General features: G+C 37.5%; 1 protein-coding gene across 1 annotated transcript in view; it reads right to left on the bottom strand.

Moving 5' to 3' along the window:
• RNF169 (ring finger protein 169) overlaps positions 1-26448 on the bottom strand; it is a 98969-nt gene that overhangs the window by 27384 nt on the left and 45137 nt on the right. The window contains exons 3-4 of the mRNA XM_017532995.2: positions 15691-15837; positions 9038-9156 (exon numbers count right to left, since the gene is read on the bottom strand). Of these exons, the coding sequence (XP_017388484.1) occupies positions 9038-9156; positions 15691-15837 (266 nt within the window). The remainder of the gene's footprint in view (positions 1-9037; positions 9157-15690; positions 15838-26448) is intronic.

Below are 26448 nucleotides of genomic sequence, written 5' to 3'. Positions count from 1 at the left end.
TACTCAGGAGGCTGAGGCAGGAGAATTGCCTGAACCCAGGAGGCGGAGGTTGCGGTGAGCCGAGATCGCGCCATTGCACTCCAGCCTGGGTAACAAGAGCGAAACTCCGTCTCAAAAAAACAAAACAAAACAAAACAAAACAAAATCATTTTTAAAAAGGAGTTACAAACCAAGTATTAACCAAGTATTAACCATGTTAATACTTATTTTTAGATTTACTTATATAGTTACCTTTATTGGTGTTATTTCTTTGTGTATATTTGAAGAAAGCATCCTGTAATTTCAGTGAATTTCCTTAAGCATTTCTTGCAAGTAGGTCAACTAAGGAGAAACTGTTCAGTTTTTCTTTATCTGGGAATCTTTTAATTTCTCGCTTAATTTTGATGGATAGATTTGCTGAATACAGAATTTGTGGTTGACAGTTATAACTTTGTTTTTTTTCTTTCAGCACTTTGAATGTATCACGCCACTAACTTTTTTTTTTTTTTTTTTGAGACAGAGTCTCACTCTGTTGCCAAGCTGGGATGCAGTGGCGCCATCTCACCTCACCGCAATTTCCACCTCCTGGTTCAAGCAATTCTTGTGCCTCATCCTCCTGGGTAGCTGGGACTACAGGGGCGTGCCACCAAGCCCAGCTAATTTTCTTTTTAGTAGAGATGGTGCTCCCCCATGATGCCCAGGCTAGTCTCAAACTCCTGAGTTCATGCAAGCTGCCCTCCTTGGCCTCCCAAAGTGCTGGGATTATAGGCATGAGCAATGGCATCCAGTCACCACTGCCTTTTTGCCTCCATAATTTCTGATAGAAACCAGCTGTTAATTTCATAAACTGCTGATCTAATGCCTGAACCAATGAGCTGTTAAGGCTCATAAGTAGTTAACGGTTTGACTCTATCTTGCTATTTTCAGGATTCTGTTTGGCTTTCAACAGTTTGATTATAATGTGTCTTGGTTTCAATGTCTATGCTACTTTGGAGTCACAATATATTCATACTTATGTCTTTCACTAAATTTGGTTAGTGTTTGGTCATTATTACTTCAAATATTATTTCTGCCCTTCTCTCTCTGTCATTCTGGGACTCCCATTTTGTGTATATTGGTACACTTAATGGTGTCTCACATATTTCTTAGGCTCTGTTCATTTTTCTTTATTCTTTTTTCTTTCTGTTCCTCAGATTGGATAATCTCAATTGACCTATCTTCAAATTAGTTGATTATTCTGCCTGTTCAAATCTGTTCTTTCTGTCACTGTACTTTTCAGCTCCAGAATTTCTATTTGATTGCTTTTTCATAATTTCTATCTCTTTATTGATATTGTCTACTTAGGACATTGTTTTTCATGGTTTCCTTTAGTTCTTTGTCCATGGTTTCCTTCAGTTCTTGAGCATATGACTGAAAGTCCACATTAAAAATCTCAATGTCTGGGCTTCCTTTGGGACAGTTTCTATCAGTTTCTTTTTTTCTTGTGTATGGGTCATTGTTTCTTATCATGCCTCAGATTTTTTGCATTTTGAATATTATAAGGTGGCAACTATGAAAATCAGATTCTCTCCCTCTCCTGGGTTTGTTGTTGCTATCTGTTGTAGCTGTTATTTGTTCAGTGACTTTTTAGAACTAATTTTATAAAGTGTATTTTTTGTCACATGTAGCCAATGAATTTTCTATTGTTAGCTTAGTGGTCAGTTAGTGATCTGACAGTTTCCTTAGATGCGAAGATTCCAGTGTTTTTTCTCTTTTCTCTTTTTTTTTTTTTTTCAGACAGGGTCTGACTCTGTTGCCCAGGCTGGAGTGCAGTGGGTATAATTATGGCTCACTACAGTCTCTCTCTCCTTGGCTCAAGAGATCCTCCCACTCCAGCCTCCTGAATAGCTGGGACTACAGGCATGTATCACTATGCTCAGCTGATTTTTAAAATTTTTAGTAGAGCCAAGGTCTCAGTATGTTGTACACAGTGGTCTCAAACTCCAGAGCTCAAGCAATCCTCCCACCTCAGACTCCCAAAGTGCTAGGATTACAGGCATGAGTCACCATGCTCAGCCAGGTGTTTTCTTTGCAGACTGAGACACTGTTTATTTGCTGTAAACTTTTGATTAGTTTCCAGAGTTCCAATGAAGGTGATGCTGGCTGTTTTTACCAATTTATTACTGCTTTTATGGAAGGCTTTTGGAGTTTCCTGCTCTGCCAATTTTGCTGTCATCATGCAAAGTATCTCTTAAGAAACAGATGAGATATATTTAAATTATAAAGCAAGAAAGGTGTCTTATTACCATGGCCCTACTCAAAAGACCAAGCAGTACTTCTAGCAACATGCAGTATAAATCTGGACACTAACAGTCACTAAAATCATGAATGTAAAACTTTATATAAAACATAAATGTAATATACAGATATTATTGTTGTTATTGTAGCATCTGGTCAGGGGAACAGTCTTCAAAATGCTGGTGCAGAATAGTCAAGAGCAATAAACCTGGCAATGTTCTTAGGATTTAAAGTGCCTAAACAATAATTTCACTAAAAAAATGAAGGCAGTAACTACACCTTCCTCTTTTGTACAGAGACCATTTCTGTATCCTCAAACCCTAACATAGTGCCTGGCATATAGTGAATGTATTCAAGAAATTTCTTATAAATACATAAAAATAACCGCTCTCTATTCCTTAAGGAAAAGAAATAATTTCTATCCCTTAAGGGAAAGAAAGAAAACATCAACATTTATTAGGAACCCATTATCTGTCAGGCACTGCACTGTTTTAAATATACTGCATCTCGTTTAATGAACACAGACACTCTATAACATAGGTATCATCATCCCCAATTTATAGACAGAGAAATGAGAGAAGTGATCTTTCCAAGGTCACACGGCTGAAATGATTTAAACCTATAGTATCTCTATAATTCTAAGGCCTGTGTTGTTTGCACCACAGCATACTGATCTAACTTACTCTGCTCTGCCATAGAACAGACTCAAAATATCTAGAGAAGCTCTGTCTATCTGAACATATAATGAAGTCATAAACAAGAGAAAGCAGCATTGTCTGAAAAGCAACTTGCTTAAAATTTCCACTGCCAAGAGACCAGATGGTTTCTGGGATGTCTAGTTAGGCTAAAAATACCCTCGCCCACAATGAGTTTGATTTACAAACAAAGAAAAGCAGGGGTAGCCAGCATAAACATGCAGCTGGAAAGCTAGAAGATTTAATGCTTACAAAACACTACTTAGAGGGTTTCAAATGGCCATAGAGTTTCAAATGGCCATACAAGACATAAAAGGTTAGTTTATGCTCTCAATTGCTAGCTCATTACTCTCGCTGTCTCTCACAAACCTACAACATACTAGTTTCTTAATCATACCTTCAGGTCTGACAGAGCTGAGTCCCATCAAGAAGCTAAAGGTTGGAGAGGACCCTCTTTTTCAGTCTCTGACCTGAAAGACCCTTCCCACCCTCTCCACCCTGTCACACACCTCCATCTCCTTCCTCTCCCTCTCCCCCTCCCTCTCTCTTCCCCCTATTCCTTCTCTCCCTCTGTCCCCTCTCCTCTCTCCCCCCACCCACACACACACAGCCATCATCAAGCTTCGCCATTTCAACTCACTGCTTCATTTTCTTCTCATATCTCCTCTTCCTCAAGCCACTGTTTGACTATTCTCAACACATAATTTGTTAAGTCTGATCTTTACTGTTACAACTTCCTAACTGCCCCCACCCTCTTTCTTTTCATGCCCTGACCCCATTTCCTCCATCCTTCAAAACTCTGGTTGAAGCCACCTCTTGACATTTCCATTTTAAAGGATGAATCTTAAGAAACCGTAGAGCAACCTTCCTGCCCTAGCTTGTAGGTAAGGCATAACCCTCTGCATTTTATATAGATGAGACTGAAAGAGAGCCAACTGATTTTACCCAAGGTCACACTGCTACTTCTTCCCTAGAACTCCACCCCTTAGTTCTCTGAATCTGTTTCTTTTCCTCAATCCTGAAACTAGTCTTCCAATATCACATCACTTACATGTCTGCTTGGTTTCTGCTACCTGAGTGCTTCTGTAGTTCATTTGTAAATTTTAAGGAAAAGGGACCTATTTCCCAGAGGGTCTTCATATTTCAATTCACTCTACAACTGACTAGACCTGTGTTTATATCTCTGAGTCTGCCAGTAAGTCTCTGTCTGTATCTCTCCTTATATATACGCCTTAGAGAAAGCACAGCCACTTCAAGTCCTTTGAATTGCCACACTCTGAGCCACCAGAGACTCAGGCTTAAAAGTATCTGGACATTAGAAAACAAAATGATGTAGCTATGGTTGATTTTACTAAGTAGAACACAGATCTTTCTTTTATAACATCTATAAAAAGTATCAACATAAGCTATTGCTAAAGCATTTAGAGGCTAAAAAGCAACTTCAGAGTATAAAAATTTTATCAATGTGGTCACCAGAGTTCCCCCTAAATCCCATAATAATCCTATGGAATCCAATCTAAAAAACAGCCATCAGCCAATCTGTCCCTTCAATGCTCCTAGAGACCTCCCTCCTAGAGATCCTCTGGTGCAAGTTTGACAGTTGGTTCTGACAAAGACCCAGTTTAACCTGCCAACAGGCACAAGGCCTGTCTTATTCAAACATCCTGCAAATATTTACTGAGCTCTTACTATGGGCCAGGCATTGTACTAAGTACTATAATGATGAACAAGATGCTATCCCTGACTTCAACGAGTTTGAAGTCTAGAGAAGATGATGAACAGAGGCAGCATGAGGATCTATAAGAAGGTATGGAGTGTGGTAGAAAGAGCAGTAAACTCAGAGCCAAGAAGCCTCAGCTCTTACTCAGTTTCCTCCTGTTTTAGCAGTCTAAGATTTGGCAAGCCATGTTCTCTCTCTGGGCTTTAGTCTTCCATTTATAACACAAATGGACTAAAAAGATGCTATTTAAGGTCCTTTTCAGCTATGAGTCCATGTTCCAAAAGAAGATAAAATTGCGGAAGCAGCAGCAGCAATATTCACTGAAGACTTAGCATATGCCAGAAATCTTGCTAGAAATTATTTACTTAAGATTCAATTTTTGTATGAAGTGGTATTACCGGCATTACTACATCACTTTAAAAAGAAAAAAACTGGAAGACTGGTTTGATTATGTTTCTTTGTACAGTTATACTCTATTTACAAGAAGAATCTAAAGTGATTTATGGTAAAAATACATAAAGACTAAGACTTAATGAGAAATAAAGACCACATTAAGCAATAAATATAAGAAGGGTACAATAAAAATTACTTTTTAAAAATTAACAGGCCATGTCAGAAAGCCATGATGACTGAATTGAATCCTATCCTAAACCTAACTCACCTGACAGCCAAAGCAAAGAGGGAAATGCAACTACACGTGGAGCTCTTAAGACAAAAGACAACACTAGCCAAAAAAAATCTACACTAGCCCAAAAAAATCTTTTTCACGTTGAGATATAAGATGAACTGCAACCATGTGTTTAGTTTGTTTCTCATGGAGAAACAGGAAGTGAGAAATGAAGGGAAAGGAGTTTTTAAAAATAATTAATTAAACCAGTTTTCAGATACTTAAACATTTAACTTTACAATTATATATCCTACTTATGATTCACATTCATTTTTTTTCAATTAACACATATTTTGTGATTAACCTAGCAACAATCTTGGGTAAACTATTATTCTATCTGCCTATTTGGAAAAAAAATTCATTTTCAAAGGTATGTAGAACTACATTAATATGGCTGCAAAGCCCTCTTTACTTTGATTTTTTTTCAAATGGAAACAGATTGACCCACTGGCAAGACTTACAGAAGCTACGGAGGCATTCCTTTCAAAATAATCACCTCATCAGTCATGCCTATTCACCCCTACCTCCAGGCTTTTGTGCTTAAGAAAGAAAAGTTTATAAAGTAAACAGGAAAAACAATGGCAGATTCATTTGATTCAAATACAGGTATAAAATCTTTAAGTTTTTACACATTCTTTAGGAGAAGAACTTGCAGGGGAAAAAACCTATTGTTGTTGCTTTAACAGATAGAAAAAAATACATTTGAAATATCCAAAAACTATAAACAATGTTAAATTTTTAACCGTGGTAAGAGATGAATTTATAATTTTAACCATTTTTAAGTATACGGTTACATTGTTGTACAACTATCACCATGCTAATTCTTTTTGAATTATGTCCCTCTGTTACATCTCATTGTCAGCATTAGTAATTCTGTATTGTTTTCCTAAATATAATTTGGAACTGAAACTTAATGTTTTCTTATTTAAGGAAAGAGCATATTCTAAATAAGAGATGAAATTTACAGTATTACTATAATTGATTTTGCAAACTAAGGTTTCCATGACATCAGCAAACTATTTCCTAAAAAGAAACCCTTATTACTACACCCAACTGTCTTGATAACTATACTCACAATTAAACCTCGGTTGTTTGGAAGAAAGTGAGCTCTGAAACCCAAAAATGTGTAATACTGACTATAAGCATTTCTCAACAGCAAAATCTTAAGTGAATATTTTCCTGTTAGTTCCTTTGTGGCTCAATGATATAGGATAAGGACAAGGATGGGCTAGAAGAGGAAAAGAAGATATTTAAGAGATATTCCAGAACCACTTATAATCAAAAGCACACTCCTCCTCCCCATAGGCTTTGAAATTTTGTTCATTAGAAAATAATTTTTCATGGTAGGAATTTCTAAATAATGAAATATTAACCTGCTACAACTCTTTTAAAAGAATGGATTACAGGGTATAAGAGACTGGAATCAGTGATAAGCAATTTGCCCATCAGTATCTACTGCAACTAACTGGGGCAACTGTCCCTTGGTATCATATTTGGATTTTAAGATAAATTTTTTTCTAAGTTGTTTTAAATTATGAGATATTAATTAATCACAGATTTCATAAAACAATATTTATTGGCTTCAGGGAGTATTTATTGTCACTTGATAGGAAAGAAAAATTTGATCTTTTTCTCTTTTCAGTAGATCCCTCTTCGAATCATTAAAATATGTCTCCTATGAATTAAGGGAAAGTCCATACATACAACCAGGAGCTGACAATTCTTAGTCAAGCAATCTTGATTTTTTTTTTTTAAACTGTAGAAGGCATCTATAGTTCAAGTTCATACAATGCAAGAATCCCATCTTCATCATGAATAGAAGAAAGGACATTGGCTTACTTACTGGGCCCTGTTTACATCAAGCAAGCCTAAGTGGCTATGCTACAGTGGCCATTTAACAAATGTCAAATGAGTGAATAAATATTCTGGGAGGTACTTTCTTGGGAAAAGAGCTGCCATTACCTAGAGAAGGGGAAGCATTTAAGGGAAAGGGAGATTCAGTGAGTTTTACTCTCAGAAATAACAGGAAAATCAGACTACTCTCAAAGAACATACACAAAAAAGGATTCTGAAATTAAAACCACATAAAGGATCATGATAGTAAGCATTTTATAATATTTTTAAACTTTGGTAGCTTCTTTTTGTCATACTTATGAGTAACTAGCAGTAAAAGCCTTATGATAGAAAGGGTCTATCTAGGTGTGGACAGACACAGTGGCTCACGCCTATAATTCCAGCACTTCGGGAAGCTGAGGCAGGTGGATCTCTTGAGCCCAGGAGTTCCATACCAGCCTGGGGAGCATGGCAACATCCCATCTCTATACAAAACACAGAAAACAAAATTAGCTGGGCATGGTGGCACACACCTGCAGTCCCAGCTACTCAGGAGGCTCAGATGGAAGATTGCCTGAACCCAGGATGGCGAGGCTGCAGTGAGTTATGATTATACCACTACACCCCGGTTTAGGCAACAGAGACAGAGATCCTGTCTCAAAAAAAAAAAAAAAGAAAGAAAAAAAAGAAAAGGTCTGGTTGTGTATTCACAGGAGCAGCCAGAAAGAGAGATCTACTAAATAATACTGGTGGAAAGGAAGAGCTGAACCCTAGAGGTAAGGGTGAGCAATACCAGCTTTAAGCAAAAAAGAAAATGAACTGGGGTAAGGATTGTGTCTTTGGCCAGACACAGTGGCTCATAACTATAATCCCAGCACTTTGGGAGGCTTAACCATGAGAACTGCTTGAGCCCAGGAGTTCAAGATCAGCCTGGGCAACATAGGCAATAATTTGTCTCTACAAAAAAATTCTCAAAAATTAGCGAGGCATGGTGGCACACACCTATGGTCTTAGCCATTCAGGAGACTGAAATGGGAGGACTGCTTGAGCCCAGGAGATTGAGGCTACAGTGAACCATGACTGCCCAACTATACTCCAGCCTGGGTAACAGAGTGAGATACTGTCTCAGAAACAACAACAACAACAACAACAACAAACCAGATTGTATCTTTACATGTGTATATTAAAACAGAGCATCGCATGTAGCAGCAGTTCACAAGATGTCTGCTGAATCAATGTATGCATGACTTCCTTCCTTCCTTCCTTCATTTCTTCTTCCCTTCCCTTCCTTCCTCCCTTTTATCTATTCATCTTTCCTTTCTTCCTCCTAGTCCTTCATTATCCTTCTAGCACCCATCATCTATCCAATTTCTTCTTCCTTTCCCTCCAGGGCCTACAAAGTCTAAAGGATCAAGACATTCCTTCACAAGGGTCTTGAAAACTTTTCAGTTTGCCCTCTTGAAACCTGTAAAGATATATTTTAGATCTAGGCATTGAAAAGAAAATCAGTTCTGGCCTCACTTCCTCCTAAGAACTTTAAAGTCCAGAGGGAGAGTATGTGGATATTGTCAGACTGAAGAAGGCTTTGTGGTTTCCTCCCAAAATAAAAGGGTCACACTTGGCAGCACAGCAATTAGCACAATCCTACCTTGAGGATGTCAGAAATGGATAAATATTACTTTTTTTGAAAATTTCAGGTCAGGCCTGTCTCCCTAGTCCACATTTGAAAACCAATTCCCACCTCTTTTCTCCCCTTCCAGCTCCCCACCAAAGTAGCTACAATGAATACCTTTGCTCCCCCAGTCCCTTTTACCTCATACCCCCAAAACCAAAGAACCCTGACTGAATTCATCATCAGTCTCTTACCCTGCCAGGAAAGCTAGGGAGTAGGAGTTGTTCTTGGAAACAAATGCCGAGCGATGTGTCTGTGTCATCTGGCCTCGAGAAGGTTCTTCATTCTCTGAATCTGAGAGACGTGCAGGACACTGGCAGGGAGACAAGAGAGACAACACCGTCCATTTGGAGTCCCAAGGAAGATCTACTCTAGCTATAGGTTCAAATCTCGCTTCTCTGTGAGCTCCAACCTATGTTTCCAGTTGCCTCCTGGAGATACCAATCTCAAATGTAGTTCAAATTAAATATATCCAAAATCAAACTCACTATATTTCTCTTCTGTAAGCCCCATCACCAGCCAATCTAGAAAACTAAATGCTATTTCTGTCCCTTACTTCTAATTCGTGGTAACATTTAGATAGCAGCTTTAGGTACTCCAACACTTTTAAATATTTTATTTCATTTACTGTTTACATCACTCCCATTGAAAACAGGGATAATTATCTGTCTTTCACAAATAGTAAGCTGAGGCTCAGAGTAGTTAATTTGCCTGGAATTACAAGGTTAATAAATGGATAAAACTGGTTCTTAAATTAAGAGCATTAGTCTCCAAATTGTCTCCATGCTATTTCCACTCTATTCTATTCTACTTCTAAAATGTCTCTCAGATCTAACTCTTCCCATTTATATTCATTGTAATTGCCTTACCTTAGATTCTCATCATCTTTTGCCTGGACTACTGCAATAATTTTCTTACTGGTCTCATTTTCTTCAGACTTTATTCTCTCTAATACCCTCCATACCACCAAGAATTATCTTTCCAGCACACAGAACCCTATCACTCCCCTGCTTAACTGCTGGTAACTTCGGGTAAAGTCTAAATGCCTCAGCGTGGTACTATAACCTTCACAAACTAGACCTAACCTTTCACGGCTTTTCCCCCCACCAGTTCCCACACATGGAACTCTCTGGGCTCTAGTACAATCAAACTACTTTTTACTCTCCACATGTACCGCAGTCTTTCAAGACCTCTATCTACTCTTTCGGATATGCTACACCCTTTGCCTAAAATTCCATCTGCACTCTCTGCCTATAAAATACTCATTGGCCTTTCAGAGTCATGTAAAATGTCACTTTTTCTGCAAAGGCTTCCAAATTATCCTAGAGTTAAGTTTTTCCATCTTGTTTATATCCATTCATTTATCTTTGTTTTACTTTGGAGTCCCTTTTTAGAGTCTTTCCAATTACATTAGACATGTTTTAGAGGTATGTCTTTTACATATAATATAATCAAGTTTTGCCTCATTATTCAACATGAGAGTCTTTTTCTTTTAATAGATAGCAACTAATCACAATGAAATGTAGCTTCCTGTTTAGGGGTCTGTTCTGCTTTATGCTATGAGCCCTGGGAGAGCAAGTGACCCTCTTTTTAAAAAATTTCCAATCCATTATATAGTAGGTAAATAAAAACTGTCTAGTCAACTGATTAGATCAACCAGTTATCTAATGATCAAATGATTATCAAAGTGAGAATTGTAGATGTACGCACGCAAAGCATCATATGGCTCCGAGTACCCTGCATTCCTGAATTGCTTTGTTATTCTTTAGGCTGATAGGCACAGCAACACAATAGACTATATTTCCTAACAGTTAGCCTTTGAGAGATTTGAAGAATTGCAATTTACAGAGAGGCCTTTCAATTTTGTAGAGTGTCGTTCCTCAGAGAACCCTGTTGTACAAAATATGCAATGAAGAAACTTTAATAGTACTAACCCATTATCAAATTTTATAATATTCTCTTCTCAACTCTAGAAAAAATAAAAGCTTTGATACCAATAGGCTCAACAGGGAATAAATAATGGCAATTTCTGTCTATATAAGCCTCTCTTCATAATTCAGTACCAAGTAAAAAGTATGCAAATCCCAGCTCAGTTAGCTATCCCTGTCACTGTGGGTTAGTTGCTTTATCTTTCTGAGCCTCGGTTTCCTTATCTGTAAAATAAAGATTGCTCTGTCTACTTTACAGATTGTGAGAAGCCATTAAAAACCCCTAGAGAATATTAGCTAATAAATAAGTGCTCAAAAAGATAGATTTTATTTGTATTAACTTCAAAATTATTAATCTTTTAAGAACAATTCAGTTTTATAATAGATATATGCCAAGTTCCTTTCAATTATTGCAAAATAAATTACATTACAAATAAATGTTTAGACAAAAGCCAGCCTACCCATCTACATTTCTATTCCTAATATTTATCCCTCATCTTTCATCTTTGATAAAAATAAGCCCCAAAGCACTATGGATTCCTAAAATTGCACAAAGCATGCATAAACTAAATCCTTGCAGTGGCATCTAAAACAATGTTGTGCTGAAGAAAAGTAAAAGAATGATAATATTCAAAGTTGGCAATGTGTGGGGAAATTAGTTTAGTACTCCTCACATACTACTGGTGGGAGCATAATAAATCTCTAAGAAATATAAACCTTCTGGAGGGCAGCTGTGTAATAAACACCAAAAATGTTAAAAAGAACACTCCTTTAGACCTGGTCATTCCACTTCTAGTAATTTATTCTAAGGAACCAATTTAAAGAGAGAGAGAGAGAGAGAGAGAGAGAGAGAGAGATACAAGTAGATTCCACCACAATGGTGTTTAAGATAGCAAGATATAAAAAAAAAATTACTTAAATTCTACAGTCCAGAATATCAGGAGACCACTGGATAATGATCACCAGATTCTCTATTTACACAAAAAAACAGGCCAGGTACGGTGGCTCACACCTATAATCCCAGCACTTTGGGAGGCTGAGGTGGGTGGATCATGAGGTCAAGAGACCAAGACCATCCTGGCCAACATAGTGAAACCTCACCTCTACTAAAAATACAAAAATTAACTGGGTGTGGTGGCACACGTCTGTAGTCCCAGCTACTCAAGAGGCTGAGGCAGGAGAGTAGCTTGAACCCGGGAGGTGGAGGTTGCAGTGAGCCGAGATAGCACCACTGCACTCCAGCCTGGGCGACAGAGCAAGACTCCATCTCAAAAAAAACAACAACAGCAACAACAACAAAACAGTATGTATACTAGGTTACATTTTCTGAAAAGAAAAACAATATATGGTATGTATTTACATGTTCTTAAAAAAGACGTCTATGAGGGTATGTACCAAAACGTTTATAGGGATCATTTCTGGGTTGTGGGATGACAAATAATTTTTCACTTTTTGCTTTATAATCTTTAGTATAACTGGTGTATCAAATTGTTTTCTAATAATCTGCATTATTATTGGATTAAATGTACCATAACAAATTATAATAAATTAAACATTGTGCCCATTTTATTTCCATTCTTAAAAAAAATAACAGATGATAATCTGCTCCTAGAGTAAGCTCCTTCCTCCTTCCATTCAAATTTAATTTCATAAACATGTATGAAACGCTTCCAATGTGCAAGGTACTACAGGAGATTTTTTAAATGGGTAAGACATTTCCTATACTCAACAAACTTACAATCTAGTAGAGAAACAGAAACACACAAAAAACCATGATGGAAAGGAAAATGAGAGAACTCTTGTAAAAAGTTACAAAGTGAGGGTTAGGGAGAGTGGCTGATGGGAGTGGAGAAACAGAGGAGGAATCCCTATAGGTTTCATGAATGTGACAGCTTTTGAACTGGACATGGAGAGATAAATGACATTCTCACAGTTCAGCTGGATGGCATTTCAATGAGATGTAAATGCAAGAGCAAAGACATTGAAAAGGGAAAGCCGAGTGTGTGCATTTAGGGGAAAGCAAATATATACTCCTTAGAGTTTTGGGGTATAAGCAAGGATAAAAAGACAAACTAGAATAATACTGAGGACCGAAATGTTGGGGTAAAGATTCTCATTTAATTTCACAGGAAAAGGAGTCATTAAAGTTTTAAGGACAGGAAAGTGAAATGATCAGTCTCGCTCTAACCACAATAGTTTCTATATAAAAAAATAATCCTTTAGTCAGTTTTCTTAAGATTCTTTTGGGTCTCAATTTGAGTGTAGTCTTGGCCAAACTAAATGGAATTATTTGCTCAGCACCAGAAACTCTTAAATTAGAGCCACTTTTTAAAAGTCCTCAAAAATATAAAAGCAGCCCAGGCACACTGGCTCATGCCTGTAATCCCGCACTTTGGAAAGCCAAGGTGGGAGGATCCCTTGAGCCCAGGAGTTTGAGACAAGCCTGGCAACACAGGGACACCCTCTTCTCTACGAAATAATAAAAATAAAATAAAAGCTGCCCAGCCATGGTGGTCCCACCTACTTGGGAGGCTGAGATGAGAGGATTGCTTGAGCCTGGATGTCAAAACTGTAGTGAGCCATGACTGTGCAACTGCACTCCAGCTTCAGCAACAGAGCAAGATCCTGTCTCCAAATAAGTAAATAAAAACTATAAAAGCAAACAGAAAACAAGGCAAAAACCACAAAAATCTAAAACTTGACACTTTCGTAGGTCAGATTTTATTCAATGTGTTTCTAAAACTGGCTGTTGCCAAGAAACAAATCAGAATATGTACTTTCTGATTCCTTTTAAGATTAAAATTAGCTGGGCGCGGTGGCTCAAGCCTATAAGCCCAGCACTTTGGGAGGCCGAGGCGGGTGGATCACGAGGTCAAGAGATCGAGACCATCCTGGTCAACATGGTGAAACTCCGTCTCTACTAAAAATACAAAAAATCAGCTGGGCATGGTGGCACATGCCTGTAATCCCAGCTACTCAGGAGGCTGAGGCAGGAGAATTGCCTGAACCCAGGAGGCGGAGGTTGCGGTGAGCCGAGATCACACCATTGCACTCCAGCCTGGGTAACATGAGTGAAACTCCGTCTCAAAAAAAAAAAAAAAAGATTAAAATTAGGTGGACGCACTTGATTTCTATTTCAAAAATGGTACTGGCAAATGAAAAAATAATTTTACTGGCAATTTTACTGGCAAATGAAAAAAGAAATTTCCCAGTCTTGGCATGACTTAGGAACGGCAGGTTATTTCTATCAAAGGACCATAGCCAAGGGTAAGCACTCCCTAGCAAGACTAGTTTATCCTTCTGGGATGTCAGCAGAATTGTCAGTATGAAGAGGTACAGCTGCGGTCTTCAGAAACTACAGACCACAGCTTGGGCTTCTAGTCATACAACATACTACATTCACGAGACCATCAAAGAGCTTATTATTGCTTTCCTAGCTAAATTACAGCCTTTTTAGTAGCAGTCTTTGTTGCCCTCTGTGGTTCCCAATGTTCAAAGCCTTAAGAGTACACAAGCACTTCATGCCTGTAAAGTGAACCTTTTGGAAGGCTGAAACCCAGTGGTTGTTTTTAATAATAATTAAATAGCAATAATTACAACTAGAATCAGAAGCTCCACATGTATGTGGCACTCAGCAAACACTACTATCCAAGAAAGCTTAAAGAAATTCCCTTTTAAGTTTCAGGAAAAATGTTTATTTTTTGCAAAAATAAAACCAAGGCTAGGCAGTGGCTCACGCCTGTAATCCCAGCACTTTGGGAGGCCACTGCAAGCAGATCACTTGAACCCAGGAGTTCAAAACCAGTGTGGGCAAAATGGTGCAACCGTATCTCTATAAAAAATACAAAAATGAGCTGGTTATGGTGGCATAAGCCTGTAGTCCCAGCTACTTGGGAAGCTGAGTAGGAGGATTGCTTGAGCCTGGGAAGTCGAGGCTGCAGTGAACTGTGATTATACCACTGCACTCCAGCCTGGGCAACAGAGTAAGACCCTGCCTCAGAAAAATAAAAATAAATAAACCCAGATGCATAAAGAAATTAAGTAACTTGGTCAAAATTGTACAACAGTTACAATGCTGGGACCTGTGTAAGGGGTAGACTTATGATCCAGAGATTTCTCCCCCACCCACTCTATGTTTCCTGTAGTTATATGGTAAAGTTTTATCAATTCCAGTTGACTAGAAAGATAACCTGAAATATTAACAAGCCTGAATCACAAAGTATTCTGAAAGAAAGGAGTCTAAAAATATGCTAAGAACATACAGCAAACAATATATGTCCAACCCAATATGACTTACTGAAGAAATAAAACTCAATTGTGATTATCCATTTGGGTATAATTAGTGGATCCTCCAAAAGTGCTTTCTTATGTAAGTTAAATACACAACTTGCAAGATTTTCTAGTAATTTACTTGGCAAATAAGTAGTGAAAGAAACTCAGGCAAGATTTGGCTCAATTAGAAGTCTAATTAAATTTAGATTAAGTCTCTAAACCTACCTTATAGCCACACTGTGCTGCTTAGGGTATACAATGAATAAAGGAAAGTAAAATACACACTTTAAGAAAATCTAGTTGAGGACAGAAGACAATGTACAAAACTTAAATGTCAAATAAGACATAAGTCAAAATAACAACATATATATATATCTTATCACAAGTAGTAAACTATACTAGGTTTTTCCTCTCACTCACCTGCTTTTTCCACTGCTCCTTAATCTTCCCACAAGTCTCAATATCCCATTCAAAAATTATTTTCTCAATCTCCGGCCTGGACATAAGTTCTTCACTACTCTTAAGCTGCACAGTCAATGACTGTTACTGGTCTCACAGTTTACCAACATAGGTCTTTCGGGTCCAGCTCACCTGGGCTAACCACTGATTTTTGAGACAGATGTCCATTAAAAAGGTGATTTACTTACACGTTCCAGATTTGTTTTCAGTACTAATGGCTCATCTCTTTTTTTCTGTTCATCCATTTTCCTTTTCCCTGTTTCTGTATCCTCTGGTAACAGCTTGTGGATTTGATCTTCAGAGGGTTTTTCCTCTTGTAACTTTTCTTCTCTCAGCTAAAAATATAAATTATACAGACAGAGTAGAGTTTTAGGCAACTATTAACTTTAAAACATCTTTTACTCTGTAGTTTATTACAACAAACAGACCACACGGCAGTTTTGAGACTAATTTTTCTTACCAGATATAGAGCCCTCTTGATTTCTAAGTAAATCTGCTTTTACTTGGCTCTTGCCAAACACACTCTTCAGAGCTTAAGATTTAACTGCTTTGCATTCTTAAGCAATATGAAATCATAAAAGTTAAGATAATACACATTATCAAAAAATAAGGTATAGTCACATAGCCAAAAAGGGCTAAGCCTGAAAACCTTCCTTATTCCCGTAAGCCAGATGTAACTGCACTGGACTAGGAGAAGAGTAGAGATGGCCACAGAAAGCCAGAGAAGCTGGACTAGGCCTCCTTAGCAACAGAAAGAATGACAATGCAGTTCTAATGTCCTACATTTTTATGCTCTTATCATGTTATCGCAGGATAAGTCAAGATACATGGTTTACAAAGAAATTTTGTTTTAATTTTATAATAGTAGAGATGGGGTCTCACTATCTTGCCTAGGCTGGTCTTGAACTAGGGCTCAAGCAATCCATCTGCCTCGGTCTCCCTAAGTGCTGGGATTACAGGCATGAGCCACTGCACCTGGCTGTACAAAGAAATTTATGGCAGAGAGATATGTTCTTTATTTTGGGAAGGTGGCATGGCATTATCAAGCATGGGCTTTGGAATAAAAACCTTGGTGACCTTGAGCAAATGAAGCATCATTTGCTTGTCTCCAAAAGAGGAATAATGCTACTTACCCTGCAGGAGTAAATGAGATAACAATATAACAGTATTTATTAACAGAGCCTTGCTATGTACCTACAGTACGTCAATACTCCATTCCTACTTTTATTCCTTTTTCAATGTCTAGAGTTTTAATAACATTTAAATAAGATGATGTATAGCAAGGCAATTATAGGCTACTAATATTTTTAATCATTCTTCTGGAAAGAAATAAAGCTAAAAACAAGTATTTTTGATAGGTTGTTGCCTCAGGGTTAAAAAAAAAAAAAAACCCACAACAATAAACAACAACAAAGTCTTACCTTTCCAATTTCTACAGGTCTGATTTTTGTAAGCCTGAACAAATCTTTAAGATATTAGTCTAATTCATGAGGTTATGAATATGCAAAGAATACTGAACACAGTGCTGTGCCAGGAGGAGATTAAAATAAAATAAAGTACTACCAACTCTGCCCAATCCAAACAGGAACAGAGGGAGGGAAAGCAAATCCATTGCTGGGGAGAAAACAAAACTATAGTCTACACTAACTGCCCATATAAAAGATTTAAGGTCTTTTAAAGATCGTATTCAATAACTTGATTACAAGCTATAGAAAGGGGTGGTTTACTTTCAGAGGATAGAGAAGCATAATAGTTCAAAAGAGAACAGGTTTTAGCATCATGGGAATGATCATCTACTGAACTCTGAATGTAGGTGCTGAGCCAAGCACCATGTCTACATTATCTCACTTAAGAAAACTAAGATTTAAGTGTTAGGTAACATGTTTAAAATCACACTGCCATAGGCATGGGGATGGAATGCAAATCAAGGTCTATCTCAGCAATTCTCAACCAAGAATTACTCTGCCTCCCTCCCCAACCTGCCAGAACATTTGGCAAGTCTGGAGACAATTTTGATTATCACCACTGGGGTGACAATCACAGGACAGCCCCTCTAATATGTATGTAAATATTGCTATTTTTAAGAAAACTAAATTCTGAATTTCCTGTTTTATATATCTTAGTGTTATTTTATTTGGTGCTTAATGGTATTAACATACTATGTTCTCTGGCTTTTCTAGTGTTTTAGAATGTATCCTTCTGCCTCCAAATAATTTATATTTTAAAAAATAGAGACAGGGTCTCACTATGTTGCCCAGGCTGGTCTCAAATTCCTGAGGTCAAATGATCTTCCCCCCTCCCAAAGTGCCATTATTACAGGCATGAACCACTGTGCCCCGCTTCCTAATAATTTTACTGCTGCTCTCAAAGTTTTTGACATGTACTTGTGTTGCTGGCAAACAACCTTTTCATTGCAATGCTGAGTCACTGTTAACAGACCATTAGCTAAAAATTTACAAAAGTGAAAAAAAGTATCCATTTAAATATTCAGATAAAGTACATTGGTGTTTTCTTAATATAGAGTTCTGTACAAGTTTTTGTTTCTTTGTTTTCGTTGCTTTTGGTTGTTATTTATAAGGATCTGAGAACTTGGTCCCTAGAAGAGAGTTTTTATACTGAAAAAGACTAAGGGAGGGTCAGAAAGTAGCATTTTAAACTTGAATGAAAACATCAGTTGCTGTTGTTTATTGAACTGTTCTATGTTCTAGGCATTAAGTTTATCAAACTTCCCTCATTTAATCCTTAAGGACTCTGTTTGTATTTATTTATCATTACTATTTCATAGAAACAAAAACTAAGACTTAGTGGTTATCTCTCAAATCATAGACATTAAATACTGAGCTTGGATTTTAAAGCAAACCATTGGCTTCAGACACCAGTTTCTCAGCTTCAGCACAACTAACAGTATTGCCGGCCTATGTAATTCCTTGTGAGGGCCTGAGCAGTCTGAGAAGGCATGAATACTTTAGCAGGGAGCAGAAGTTAAGGACAGAACAGCATAGCCAAAAAAGACAGAGAGCCAATATAAAGTACTACAATAGTTGGCCCACTAGTTAGCTACAGGTATACGAAATGTATCTCAAGACTGTCAGTCTGAGGTGAGAAAAAAAGAAGGACGTATCTATTGCCTCCCACATCCCACTGACCAAAGTGTGCCCCATGGAGTGTTAAATACTCCACATTGGCTTGTACAACCTGAGTACATTCCCATGGTAGGTACTGCAACAGAGACAACAGAGACACCATAGAGCTAAAAAGCAGCAGAACCCTAAACAAGGAGATAGAATGAAGACTTCCACTACTGTAAATGAGGTCATTTTTACTGCTTCGATTTTCAGATGCTAATTACTAGAGAAAAGTTACTGTCATCTGTACATTAATTTCATCCTCAGCCACACTACCAGGAATACTATGCAATTTTTTCCTGAAAATACCTTTACTTTTCCCTCAATTTCTAAAACTAAAAATTTAAAAATCAAAGTATAATATACACACAGAAAAGCAAATAATTAGTGTAAGCCATGATAAACTATCCATTCACCACCACCAAGATCAAGAAACAGTTTATTATTACCAGTACCCCTTCTGCTTACCCCTCACTCAAAAGTGAGTGAACTATGATAGAAATCATGATCCTGCCTGGCTTCTAACACCAAAAAAATCATTTTACCTATTTCTCAAGTTTATGTAAGTGAAGTCTTACATGGTTACTGAATCTTTCTGCCTTCACTCAACTGTTGAGTGAATATCACTACTTGTGATATTCATCCATGTAAGTACAGTTTATTGTTTCTTGTTTTGCTTTATAGTATTCTGTTGTTTGACAACAAACAATTTAACAATCCATCCTATTGTTGGTGGATATTTAAGTAATTTTTATTTTTGGCTATTTATAAATTGGGTGCTAAAAATATTACTGAATATGTGTGCAGGTATACACACTGTTCTCTGGAGTATATTGTAGAACAGAAACTGCTGAGTCATAAGGTATGGGCATGCAGCCACAGTTTTCCAAATTGGTTGTACAAATTACATTCCTGCCTCCCCAGTGTAGAATGACAGTTGCTCCCAGCCTTACTGGCACTCAGTACTATTTGTCTACTTTAGCCATTCCAATGTGTATATACGGGCATTGCATTATTATTTTAATTGCATTTCTCTAATGACTAAAGATGTACAACAGCTTTATGTGTTTATTATGTGGAAATCCTTTTATCAAGTGCCTATATATCTTTGCCCTTTTTTCTTTTTGATGGTTTTTCCTCTAGTAATTTGTAAGAGTTCTTCATATTTTTTGGATATGAAGCAGTTGTCAGGAAAAAATATATAAATACATATGTATGCATATATGTATGTACATGTGTGTTTGTGTTTGTATATATATACATGTATGCTTTTTTTTCCCTCTCACACAGAAGCTTGCCTTTTTCACTGTCTTAGTACAGCTGTCACTCGGAACATGTGGGGGATTGGTTCCAGGATTCCGCATATACCAAAACCCATGCATACTCAAGTCTCAAAGTAGGCCCTGCAAAACTCGCCTAAATAAAAAGTTGGCCCTCTGTATCTGCGGGTTTTGCATCCCATGAATACTGTATTTTCAACCTACAGGGTTGAAAAAAAAAATGTGCGTGTTAGTGAACTCACACAGCTCAAATCTCTGTTATTCAAAGGTCAACTGTACTCTTTCGAATACAAGAGGTACCAGGTTCTAATGCAATTCAATTTATCAATCTTTTACTTTACAGGTAGTCCTTTTTCTATCACATTTGTAAATGTTGCTTACCCCAAGGTCATGAGAATATTCTCCCATGTTATCTTCAACAAGCCTATTATTTGACCTTTCTGTCTACTTAGAATTGATTTTTTATGTTAAGACATAACCTACATATAATATGACACATATAATATGACACATATGGAAAGTACAGCTCAATGAGTTTTGTCAAACATACATATCCATATACGGTAATCATTTCGCTAATCAAGATATAGGACATTTCTACCATCCCCGGAAAGTCCTTTTGAACCTATTAGCAATCAATCTCTCAAACCACTTAGCAACAGGCTACCACTGATCTGATTACTGTATGTTACTAGTTTTGCCTATTACAAAAACATACAGCATGAATTTCTTTATGTCAAGTTTCATTGTCAGCATGATACTTTTGAGACTGATTCATCCATGTTATTGAGTTTACTATTAATACACTCCTTTATATGGATAAAATATAACCCATTGTATGAATAAACCACAATTTGGGTTTAGTTCTGGGCTATTATGAATAAATGTACTGTGGACATTTATGTCATTTTTTGGACAGGTGTTTTTGTTTTGGTTGGCTAAATAGCTGCAAGTGGAATTGCTGGATCACATAGTAAGTGTATGTTTTAATTTATGGAACAACAGCCAAAATGTTTCCAATGGTGGTTGTATCATTATTATTCCAGTGATGGTTATACCATTTTATACTCCTACTACCACTGCATGAAAGCATATCTAATTTTGTGGGGTGTCTGTTCAAATCTTTTGTCCTTTTTTTTTTTTTTTTTTTAACCTTATTAGTTAGATTGGCAAGAGTTCTTTATATATTCTGGACATTGTTAGATACACATTTCTGAACATCATTGATAGGTTCTCAGAAACTCAAACTTCAAGCAAACAGCATATAATAAAACCAATTTTACCATAGGCTAACTGATATAAAAGAGTTAAAGTCCTGTGGCATATTTCCATTCACAAAAAAATCACCAAACTTCTAAATAAAGACCCAACTACTTCTAATATTAAATACTGAAATAAATGAGGGCTACACATACATTTAAGAAAAGATAAAAACAAGCAAGATAATTATTTACCCAATTTTTGGTGAATCAGTGGGTGACTGTGGTTGCAGTGGTGGTAGGTTAAATCAAAGAATACATGTTTGCAGAGAGAAACTGCAAAGAGCACCTTCTACAACCAAGCAGTTCAAAAACAGTGACAGATATGCTAGGCTCACTGAGCACTTTCATACTGCATAGTTTATTGTTCTCCATTTGTATGATTATCATGTACTTCACAAATTGTTATTTTATAAAAATTTGTAATCATTTATTCACTTGTTTCCTAATCTATTTATTCCAGTTAAGGGTTACAGGTGGCCAGAGCCTATTCCAGCAGCCAAACCAACCCTTGACTGGACACCATTCCATCACAGGGCACACTCACACACATACCCACTCACTCAGACTAGGACAATGGAGACATGCCATTTCACCTAATGTGCACATCTTTGGGATGTGGGAGGAAACCGGAGTATCCAGAAAAAAACCCACAGATATGGGAAGAACATGCAAACTCCACGCAGACAGTGGCCCTGGCTGGGAAGTGATTTTTTTCTCTCATCAATGTCATAATGAAATGATGTTGAACAAAATGACATCATTGTTGAACAATGATGACCTGCTGTATATAGTACATGATATGGGTCCAATTTCATTCTCTCACTGTATTCTTAACTCTCTTCGTGCAAGGGCAGAAATGCATGTACAGTATTTACTGCCAATCCACATAGCTTGAATGCTTATTTCCTCATGAAAAATTGTTAATATTTATCTTCATAATTGTTTATCAACATAATTACTGAATCTAGGTGATGGATATATGGACGTTCATTTTTCTTGTTCTTCCCACTTTTCTGTCTGTTGAATATTATAAAAATAAAAAATTTCAAGAACATTTATAACATCTGTTATGTCTGTTAACAAACTGCAGGTGCTGGGTGATGATTAAAATAGTTCATGGGCTTATAGGCGCCTATGAAGTGAAAGTTCTGATTATAATCTTTCACATGCTAAGTTAACTACTCCAGAGTGTATATTTCCTGTTAGTACTTAAGATGTTAACCAGCCATTCTTAGAATATAGACTAAAACATATATACATGCCATACTATTTCAAATAAGGCATTTTAAAATACATTTCATAACACCCAGAACATATCTCAAATCTCTATCATAGACTTGCAATGTAAATTATTTGTGTTGTTACTTGTTTTCAAATCCCTTTTCCCCCAGGTATCTTTTCATCCTTGATTTCCACTCCCCTACTTGAGTTGCAGATATAGGATCTGTGTTCAAAAAGATCAGTTCTGCAAATATTTATAGCGCATCAGATTCTATATGTTAGGCAAATTTTTAGTGCAGAGGATATAGTCCTGACCAAAAATGACAAAGTTGCTCATGTAGGGCTTACTAGAAGCAGAATGCTACTGAAGTGAATGATGAGGTTAGACTAATTTATTTTATTTTATTTTATTTTTTTGAGACACAGTCTCGCTCTGTTGCCCAGGCTGGAGCACAATGGCACAATCTTGGCTCACTGCAACCTCCACCTCCCTGGTTCAAGCCAGTCTCCTGCCTCGGCCTCCCAAGTAGCTGAGATTACAGGTTTTTTTTTTTAGTAGAGACGAGGTTTCGCCATGTTGGCCAGGCTGGTCTCAAACTCTTGACCTCAGGCCATCCACCTGCCTCTGCCTCCTGAAGTGTGGAATTACAGGTGTAAGCTACCACACTTGGCCTGGACTAACTGATTTTTATAAGCAGTCCTTCCAACAAATATATTCCTTGACACAAACCATATCTATTGTGGTGACTATTCTATGCTTTGTGAGGAACCACTGTAATCTCAATTCTACCATAAAAGGTAACCAACCAGACAGTGCCATGGGTATTAGGCTTATGGGAGGTGTGCTGCCCAATGGTACTTTAGAAGCTTATATATCCAGAATTTTCTTATTTTCTTATCTCAACTGGTTAAATGGACCATCATCCAATAATACTAAAGAAATAATTTGGGGGTGCTGTAGAACCACAGAATCTCATTGTATTTAATTAATATTTCTCCTGACAAGGGGTAACAGGTCTTTCTTATAAAATAAAATGATGCACATGAAACACTCAATAAATTAAGAGTTATGGACATTTTACTCAAGTTCTGGTTATCTCCAAGCCAACAGTTCTCAGAGTGGTACCCTAGATTCTAAGGGGGGTTCATGAGCTAATAATGGAAATTCTTTAAGTTAATTTTCAACATATTTTTAAAAATCAAATAAGCAGATACTTACAGTCTATAAGGCTGTATCTAATAAATATCACCCTCTTTGCTTTTGAGAGACAGAGTCTCTCATCTATGTTGCGAAGCTCCAGTGATCCTCCTGCCTCAGCCTCCCGAGTAGCTGGGAATACAGGCATGCACCACTGTGCCCAGCTTAAATATCACCATATTAATAAGTAGGCTGAAAGGGGATATCACCACAGATTCCACAGAAATTCAAACCATCATCAGAGATTATTATAAACAACTCTATGCACACAAACTAGTAAACCTGGAAGAAATGGATAAATTCCTGGACACTTGCATCCTCCCAAGCCTAAACCAGGAAGAAGTCAAAACCCTGAATAAACCAATAACAAGGTCTGAAGTTGAGGCAGCAATTAAAAGCCTACCACCAAAAAAAGGCCCAGGTCCAGATGGGTTCACAGCCGAATTAATTCTACCAGACATACAAACAGGAGCTGGTACCATTCCTTCTGAAACTATTCCAAATAATCCAAAAAGAGGGAATCCTTCTCAAATCATTTTATGAGACAAACATCATCCTAATACCAAAACCCGGCAGAGACTCAGCAAGAAAAGAAAACTTCAGACCAATATCCATGATGAACACAGATGCAAAAATCTTCAATAAAATACTGGCAAGCCAATTGCAAGAGCACATCAAAAAGCTTATCCACCATGATCAAGTAGGATTCATCCCAGGGATGCAAGGCTGGTTCAACATACGCAAGTCTATAAATGTAATTCACCACATAAACAGAACCAAAGACAAAAAATTATCTCAATTGATGCAGAGAAGGCCTTTGACAAAATTCAACAGCCCTTTATGCTAAAAACACTCAATAAACTAGGTATTGATGGAACGTATCTCAAAATAATAAAAGCTATTTACGACAAACCAAAAGCCAATATCATACTGAATGGGCAAAACCTGGAAGCATTCCCCATGAAATCTGGCACTAGACAAGGATGCCCTCTCTCACCACTCCTATTCAATATAGTACTGGAAGTTCTAGCCAGCGCAATCAGGCAAGAAAAAGAAATAAAGGGTATTCAAATAGGAAAGGAGGAAGTCAAATTGTCTGTTTGCAGACGACATGATTGTATATCTAGAAGACCCCATCGTCTCAGCCCAAAATCTCCTGAAACTGATAAGCAACTTCAGCAAAGTCTCAGTCTACAAAATCAATGTGCAAAAATCACAAGCATTCCTATACACCAATAACAGACTTAAAGAGAACCAAATCAAGAATGAACTGCCATTCACAATTGCTACAAAGTGAATAAAATACCTAGGAATACAACAAACAAGGAACGTAAAGGACCTCTTCAAGGAGAACTACAAGCCACTGCTCAACGAAATAAGAGAGGACACAAACAGATGGAGAAACATTCCACGTTCATGGTTAGGAAGAATCAATGTTGTGAAAATGGCCATATTGCCCAAAGTAATTTATAGGTTCAATGCTATCCCCATCAGGCTACCAATGACCTTCTTCGCAGAACTGGAAAAAACCACCTTAAACTTCATATGGAACCAAAAGAGAGCCCGCATAGCCAAGTCAATTCTAAGCAAAAAGAACGAAGTGGGAGGCATCACACTACCAGACTTCAAACTATACTATTAGGCTACAGTAATCAAAACAGCATGGTATTGGTACCAAAACAGAGATATAGACCAATGGAACAGAAGAGAGGCCTTGGAGGCAACACACCATATCTACAACTATCCGATCTTCGACAAATCTGAAAAAAACAAGCAATGGGGAAAGGATTCCCTGTTTAATAAATGATGTTGGGAAAACTGTCTAGCCATGTGCAGAAAGCAGAAACTGGATCCCTTCCTGACACCTTACACTAAAATTAACTCCAGATGGGTTAAAGACTTAAACATAAGACCTAACACCATAAAAACCCTAGAAGAAAATCTAGGCAAAACCATTCAGGACATAGGCGTAGGGAAGGACTTCATAACCAAAACACTAAAAGCATTGGCAACAAAAGCCAAAATGGACAAATGGGACCTAATCAAACTCCACAGCTTCTGCACGGCAAAAGAAACAGTCATCAGAGTGAATCGGCAACCAAGAGAATGGGAAAAAATTTTTGCAATCTACCCATCTGACAAAGGGCTGATATCCAGAATTTACAAAGAACTGAAACAGATTTACAAGAAAAAAACTAACAAGCCCATTCAAAAGTGGGCAAAGGATATGAAGAGACACTTTACAAAAGAAGACATACGTGAGGCCAACAAACATATGAAAAAATGCTCATCATTACTGGTCATTAGAGAAATGCAAATCAAAACTACACTGAGATACCATCTCACGCCAGTTAGAATGGCGATCATTAAAAAATCTGAAGACAAAAGATGCTGGAGAGGATGTGGAGAAACAGAAACACTTTTACACTGTTGGTGGGAGTGTAAATTAGTTCAACCATTGTGGAAGACAGTGTGGCGATTCCTCAAGGACCTAGAAGCAGAAATTCCATTTGACCCAGCAATCCCATTACTGGGTATATACCCGAAGGATTACAAATCGTTCTACTATAAGGACATGTGCACACGAATGTTCATTGCAGCACTGTTTACAATAGCAAAGACCTGGAACCAACCCAAATGTCCAACGATGATAGACTGGACAGGGAAAATGTGGCACATATACACAATGGAATATTATGCAGCCATCAAAAACGATGAGTTCGTGTCCTTTGTAGGGGCATGGATGAACCTGGAAACCATCATTCTCAGCAAACTGACACAAGAACAGAAAATCAAACACCACATGTTCTCACTCATAGGCAGGTGTTGAACAATGAGAACACATGGACACAGGGAGGGG

This window comes from Cebus imitator, unplaced genomic scaffold (assembly GCF_001604975.1).
Source record: "Cebus imitator isolate Cc_AM_T3 unplaced genomic scaffold, Cebus_imitator-1.0 Scaffold79, whole genome shotgun sequence".
Classification (NCBI taxonomy): Eukaryota; Metazoa; Chordata; class Mammalia; order Primates; family Cebidae; genus Cebus; species Cebus imitator.
The sequence above is the reverse complement of the archived record's forward strand: the minus strand, read 5'-3'. Positions and strand labels throughout refer to the sequence as shown.